The 7,140-nt window shown below is 44.8% G+C and overlaps 1 protein-coding gene across 1 annotated transcript in view; it reads left to right on the top strand.

The window, feature by feature from the left end:
• LOC104998616 (putative nmrA-like family domain-containing protein ENSP00000305954) overlaps positions 1–6,140 on the top strand; it is a 19,954-nt gene extending 13,814 nt beyond the window's left edge. Inside the window, 2 exon segments of the mRNA XM_010853885.1 lie at positions 978–1,168; positions 5,337–6,140. Of these exon segments, the coding sequence (XP_010852187.1) occupies positions 978–1,168; positions 5,337–5,516 (371 nt within the window). The 3' untranslated portion in view covers positions 5,517–6,140.
• Positions 6,141–7,140: the final 1,000 nt, after the last annotated feature.

Below are 7,140 nucleotides of genomic sequence, written 5' to 3' on the forward strand. Positions count from 1 at the left end.
GAGTCTTCTCTTGTGTTGTTGGATGAGGGTGTTTGCTATGACCAGTGCGTTCTCTTGGCAAAATTCTATCAGCCTTTGCCCTGCTTCATTCCGTATTCCAAGGCCAAATTTGCCTGTTACTCCAGGTGTTTCTTGACTTCCTACTTTTGCATTCCAGTCCTCTATAATGAAAAGCACATCTTTTTCGGGTGTTAGTTCTAAAAGGTCTTGGAGGTCTTCAAAGAACCATTCAACTTCAGCTTCTTCAGCATTACTGGTTGGGGCATAGACTTGGATTACTGTGATATTGAATAGTTTTCCTTGGAAACAAACAGAGATCATTCTGTTGTTTTTGAGATTGCATCCAAGTACTGCATTTTGACTCTTTTGTTGACCATGATGGCTACTCCATTTCTTCTAAGGGATTCCTGCCCGCAGTAGTAGATATACTGGTCATCTGAGTTAAATTCACCCATTCCTTCTTTACTAAGAAGATGCCTGCTGCTGCTGCTGCTAAGTCACTTCAGTCATGTCTGACTCTGTGTGACCCCATAGACCGCAGCCACCAGGCTCCCCCATCCCTGGGATTCTCCAGGCATGAACACTGGAGTGGGTTGCCATTTTCTTCTCCAATGCATGAAAGTGAAAAATGAAAGTGAAGTTGCTCAGTCGTGTCCGACTCTTAGCGACCCCATGGACTGCAGCCTACCAGGCTCCTCCATCCATGGGATTTTCCAGGCAAAGTACTGGAGTGGGGGTGCCATTGCCTTCTCCAAGAAGATACCTAGTAAATGGTAGTTCTTTTTTTTTTTTTTAATCAATACCCAGGTATTATGATATTTTCTCAAACAAACCTTATAATTGCATAGATGGTAGCCACTCAGTGTTACATGGTGTTCCCATACCTTTTGTTTAACTGGTTGATGAAATCAGATTGATGGGACCTACCAAGGATGTGACATAATTAGCTATTTTTATCTTTTTATTTTTTAAACTAGCACTGCCAATGGGGGATGTACCAATGGATGGTATCTCGGTTGTTGATATTGGAGCTGTCGTCTGCAGCATCTTTAATTCTCCAGAGGAGTTTGTGGGCAAGGCCGTGGGTCTCAGTGCAGAAGCGTTGACCATACAGCAGTATGCTGATGTTCTGTCCAAGGGTTTGGGGAAAGAAGTCTGAGATGCAAAGGTGAGTTTTTAAGAAACATAAACATGATCACAGGAGGTCACATCCCACTAACTTATAAATTCTGGGAGACTTTTCACAGATTTGAGCAGGGTTGAGCTGAGGCTATCGGAAGAAATTGGAGAGGATTCCTGTTCCATGAATCTGTCTTCATCTGTTGGTGCATCTGAATCCTACCCTTAAGACATTATTGCTTTGGCTTCAGATTAATCAGCTTATTAAAATACAATTCCTTTTGGGTGGAAAGAACTTAGACTCTGAAGACCAAGGTACAACGTTCTCATATACACCATCCTATCCCTCCCCTCCCAGGGACTCATTGCTGATCAGGCCAGTGTGCCAGAGTTAGCCATCATTAGGCAAGGCACTTAGCCTCTCTGAGTTGTGGCCTCCTCATTCACAAAGTGGATGAGAGTATCTACCTGGGGCGTTTTGTGAAAATTAGGGTATATTCAGGGAGCTTAGGCTAGTGTTTGGCATATAACAAGCATATCTCAAGGACCTGTTATATACCTGGTGCTACCTTTGAGGACGTCACAGCAGAGTTGGGGTGAAAATCTCACACATGTGACGTCACAGTGATCAGACAAGAGCAGAACGCTGTGGTGCTTGATTGTGTTGCCCACACTCTCTGCTCTGTGGGCAGTCAGAGAGAGTAGGAGAAAGCTTCACGGAAGGAGTAGCTTCAAGGTGGTCCTTGAGTCTGGGCAAGACTGCGTATGGGTGAAGGGAGCGATAGAGCTGGCCTGACAAGTTCTAGAATCAACAGGAATGAACCGGAGGCAGTCTGGGGAAGTGAGCAAGTCCTGGTTCTGCCCTTATCCCTCTGGGGACTCTTGGGAAGTTACTTAACTTCTCCATGGTTGTGTGTGCGTGTTCAGTCATGTCTGACTCTTTGCGACCCCCTGGCCTGTAGCTCACCAGGTTCCTCTGTCCATGGAATTCCCCAGGCAAGAATATTGGAGTGGGTTGCCTTTCCCTTCTCCAGGGGATTTTCCTGTCCCAGGGATGGAACCCATGTCTCCTGAGTCTCCTGCACTGGCAGGCGGATTCTTTACCACTGAGCCACCTGGGAAGCAGACTTAACCTCTCCAGACTCCCTTAGTTGATATGTTAAAGAAGATTATTACACCTGCCATAGGCTTGTTGCGAGGATGTGGTGAGACCCATGTGGAAAAGGCTAGCATTGGGTCTAGCATTTAGTAAGCCCTCGATAACGAACTGGGTTGGAATGGCCTGGGCTTGAGTGTGGCCACGACAGACCTTTTATGGAGAAGTGAGGGCAATGGTTCATCCTGAGTGCTTCCAGCCATTTCTCCAAGCAGCTGTTGTCCGAGGATGGAGAGAGAACAGTGTTTCTGAGAAGGAAGTGTGCATCTGTGTGTGCCTGGCCTGCACACTGTCGCATCTGAAAGGAGGACCCTACCTTCCCTCAGGCTGGCAGGCATCAACTAACACGGCCCTTTGCCTCTCCTGGCTGCTGTTCTCCCATCTGTGAAAGGAGAGTGTAGTCTGGATAGTTTCTCAGGTTCTGCCCAGCACTGACATTTCTCCAGAGCAGAGAGAGTCCCTTCCTTTTTACAGAGTTCGAGTCTGCTTTTGCAAATTAGGATTGATTGGAACACACCCACACTTTCGTTTGTGTATTGCCTCTGGCTGGTTTCAGGATACATTGGTAGATCTGAGCAGTTGTGACAGAGACCATATGGCCTAAAAGCCTTAAATATTTATACCTAGCCCTTCAAGAGTAAGTTTGGTGAATCTGCTCTAGAATGTTTCCTAGAGTTAGGGGCAGAGGGTTGGTTTTCATTTTCATCGCATCTCTTGGGCCAGTGAATCTTGAGAGGCTGTCTAGACTCCCATTTCACCTGTTCACGTACTGGCCCTGTGAGGAGGCCAACAGATATTTTGGGGAGAAAACTATTGTAGGTATCAATCCAGCTATAAAACCACATTTGGGGATCTTACTGAAAACTACTCAAATTTCATGGAGAAAATGTTACTCCCAAGCCCAAGAAGTCATCACTCATTCAAAAGATGTACTTATGAGAACATCTGCAAAGTCATCTATCCCTGGGTGCAAATTTACTATTTAGTGACTGACCCCTCTCCTAGTACTTTGCATTTGGGTCTTGTATTCATTTTGTCTGTGGGGTCTGAACTCTATAAAGAAGAAGGGGCTGCTGCTGCTAAGTCGCTTCAGTCGTGTCCGACTCTGTGTGACCCCATAGATGGCAGCCCACCAGGCTCCCCCGTCCCTGGGATTCTCCAGGCAATAACACTGGAGTGGGTTGCCATTTCCTTCTCCAGTTCTTAGAAACTACTTTGACTTAAAGCCACTGGTGCTGGTCTGGAGTAGAAAAAGGCTTACAGGCTGCGGTACTGTGGGGAAGGATGCATGTGGCCACAAGGTGGCGCTCCAGCCCTGGCAGTCTGACTTTCCCTGTCTGTTCAGAAGGTCGCTGTTTGCTTAATTACTTCAGTGACTACCCCCTCACCCCCGACCCCACTCCTGAACTCCCCAGAATAAACTCCCATCAGAAACTCTGATCTGGCTGAAACTGCCTGTCTAACTCCAAAAGGGACAGTGTTCTCTCAGAAAAGTGAGACACAACAGAGCAAATCTCTTTTCTTCAAAAACCTGCAGAAAAGAATCCCTTATTTTCCTGAGGAATATTAGTTACCAAAGTTACAGGATGAGAGAGTAACTCAAGGAGACAGACATTTTAGAAGTCATCTTCCATGCTTCTTTGATGGTGTTCTATTTTCAAATTCACTAAAATTTAAAAATGTTTTCTGATTTCAAAAATGATAAATGCTTATGGCAGAAAATACAGAAATTTATTTTAAAAAAGAATATAAAAGTCACATTGTTTAATCTATCAGAGATAGTAACTGTTAAGATTTGTACATTTTCTTCTAGTCTTTTCCCAATATATATGTAATAAAATTAAAACAACATGCCAAGTACCGTTTTGTATCTGGCTTTTTCACTTGACATTAAATTATGAGCATATATTTCTATTCAACTTTTTAAAAAATATTGACTGCATAATATTTCTAGTGTAGATGTACCATAGTTACCATAGTTTATTTTACCATTCCTCTATTTTTTGGATATGCAGATTGTTCTTGATTTTTCATTATTATAAATGGCATGACAGTCATTGTTTTATATGAGTTTGCACCTGTCACATTATTCTAAGGCCAGATAGAGGTTAGAGTTTTCGGAGCGAGGTTAGAGTTTATTGCTGGAGGCTACAGACTGATTATATTGGATCCAATAGTTAGAAATGTTCTTAATGGGAATCCCATGGTGATCCGGTGGTTAGGGCTCTGAGCTTCTCCTGAAGGGGGCAAGATTTTGATCCCTGGTCAGGGAACTAAGATTCTACATACCATGTATCATGGTCAAAAAAAAAGAAGAAGAAGAAAGAAAGAAGGAAAGAAATGGTCTTAGTTGATGCAGATGGCGTCACTATAGATCCACTTAGTGTCAGAAGGGTTTTGCAGAGGGTGACAGAGGGTGACTCAGTGGGTGTGTGATGGGCAGTGTTTGTTGGGCCTGGCCCTGGCAGAGGCTGCATGGCTGAAGTTCAGATGCTTGTTTCCAATCAGGAGGGAAGGATGGAGAGTCTAGTGCCTTGATGCTTCATGGAGGGCTTGATGGGTTGAAGATCTCCAAGGAATGCTGAGGAATCCCAGGAGGAAATGTATATGAAAACTAGTCAGATAAAGGGGCTATACACCCATGGTACCTTATCCCAAGTGCTTGTGGCCAGAAACAATTCAGCTTTCAGAATCTTTCAGCTTTTAGATGGGTTATGTCTGTATCACCATCAGGGGCTGGGGCAGGACCCTATAACCAAACATATCAATATCTCTGCAGAGAAAGACAGGGCAATTTCCACTAAACAGGATGAAGACTATAAATAACTTCTCATAAGTTTAGATAAGGTTTTGCCTCCAAATTGGTTCAGGAAAGTCAGTATGTTGCCAAATTGCCCATGAAAAAAACTTCAGTGTTTCTTGGGTCTTGGGATTAGGCAAAAGAATTTGGATTTGTATCATCATGAAAGTGAACAAGTTCTTCTCCAACTGCTTTAAATGAGGGCTATAACATTTCCTGTTGTTTCTTTTCTTTCCATCTTTTTTAACTTGTTCTTAAAAGATCACCCCAGAGGCTTACGAGAAGCTGGAATTTCCTGGAGCAAAGGAAATGGCCAACATGTGTCGGTTCTATCAAATGAAGCCAGACCGTGACATCCAGCTCACCCACCGACTGAATCCCAAAGTCAAAAGCTTCAGCCAGTTCATCTCAGAGAACCAGGCAGCCTTGAAGAGCTGTTAAACTGTTCACACAGGCCTCTGAGAACGCAGTGTTCTTCCTCCCAGATCCTGGTCTTCTCTAGAGCACTAAATCTATGTTTATAGAACAGATAGCTTAGAATACAGTTGTTGTACCCTGAAGGCTTCCCTGGGTTGGGTGTGGGGCGGGGGCCGGGGCGGGCGGTAGGACGCTGCAGAGCTGATTGACGCAGTTATTGACCCACAAGTAACGTTCCAGCTGCTAATAAAGGTAGCACACTTGTCAGGCTAAGTGAGAAGCTCCCAGCCTGCCACCCTTTGTAGTTCTCTCTTCCCAACCAACAGCCATGTTGCCTTGAAGTCTCCGGCCTGAGCAACTTGGAGCTCCTTCCCTCTCACAAATCAGTGGGGATGGGGGGACCCTCAGCTTTCTCCTTCATAAGTGACCTTGAGGCCTGTTTCTGGAACTCTCCTAGACAACTCCAGTTTTTTCAAGCGCATTGTCACTTCTCTGTGAGGTTTTAAGTGATTTTAATTTTCTTAAAAATCTTTGTAGAGGGTTTTCTGGGGAACTCGGTGTTCCGTGAACAAGTGTTGGAAATGGAAATTCAGTTTTGCTTCAAGGTTGGAAGCTCATCTCTGATTCAGTCATTAAATCAGCTGTTGAATCATCACTCAGTTACTCGTCTTTTCACTCACCCACCCCTCATTTATCCATCCCACAGCTTTCTTTTCAGCACCAGCACCAATGGTACATTTGTAGGCCTTGCTCCCCTCCTGTTTTCTTATTGGAGTGGTCCATTCTCCAAAGGCTGCCATGGCCCCTTTTCAGTTTGTGGTTGGGTTTGTGTCATGCCAGGGCAAGAGGGGGGCTATGTCACTACTTAGCGACAAGTGAAGCCCAGAGCCTGTGCAGTGGGTAAAGTCCAGGAGCTTGAGACCATGTCTGGCAAAAGGTAGTAAAGTGGAAAAAGAAGGTGATGGAAGTGCCCCCAGGGTGTCCTTTTCTGTTGCTAGCTTAGCATTTTTCTTTTTTTTTTTTAGCTTAGCATTTTTCTATCCCATATTGTAATTGTCTTGCTTACTAGCCTTCCTCTTGGCTGTGAGAAACGTGGACCCCTTTTTACCCCAGCACCTGGCACATGGTAGGCGATCAATAAATGTTGATTGACTAAATGTGTGCATAAAGTTAACCGATCATACCATTACAAGGAAAGGGAAATAAATAGGTGCATGGGTTGGAGAGTGGTGAGAACCAGCAATTGAAACTTAAAGTGCAAGAGGCTGTCCACGTCCGGGAGAGGGCTTGACCCCTACTACTCTGGGGCAGGTAGCGGATGGGGCCGAGCAAGGACAGGGTGATGGTGCCTGTGTGAAAGGGCACAGTGGCCTGGGACCTGGCTCAGAAGAGGACGCTCAGCAATGCCAGACGCCAGCCTTTCTGTCTCTTAAGGCATCCAGTGGTGTTTGTTGAAAATGATGGAGGTTATTGCAGACAAATTTTGATTCTTAAGGGGAAATCAGTCAACTTGAGGACCATGCTCCTTTCTGAAGGGCACTCTCCTTATTCCCCAAGTGAACAACTCGATTTGGCCTAAGTTATCAACCCTGAGAAACGGGTATGGATAAATTTCTAAAACAGGAAAAGAAAAACAAAGCCCTAAACT

Source organism: Bison bison, unplaced genomic scaffold (assembly GCF_000754665.1).
Source record: "Bison bison bison isolate TAMUID 2011002044 unplaced genomic scaffold, Bison_UMD1.0 scf7180017864333, whole genome shotgun sequence".
In the NCBI taxonomy this organism is placed as follows: Eukaryota; Metazoa; Chordata; class Mammalia; order Artiodactyla; family Bovidae; genus Bison; species Bison bison.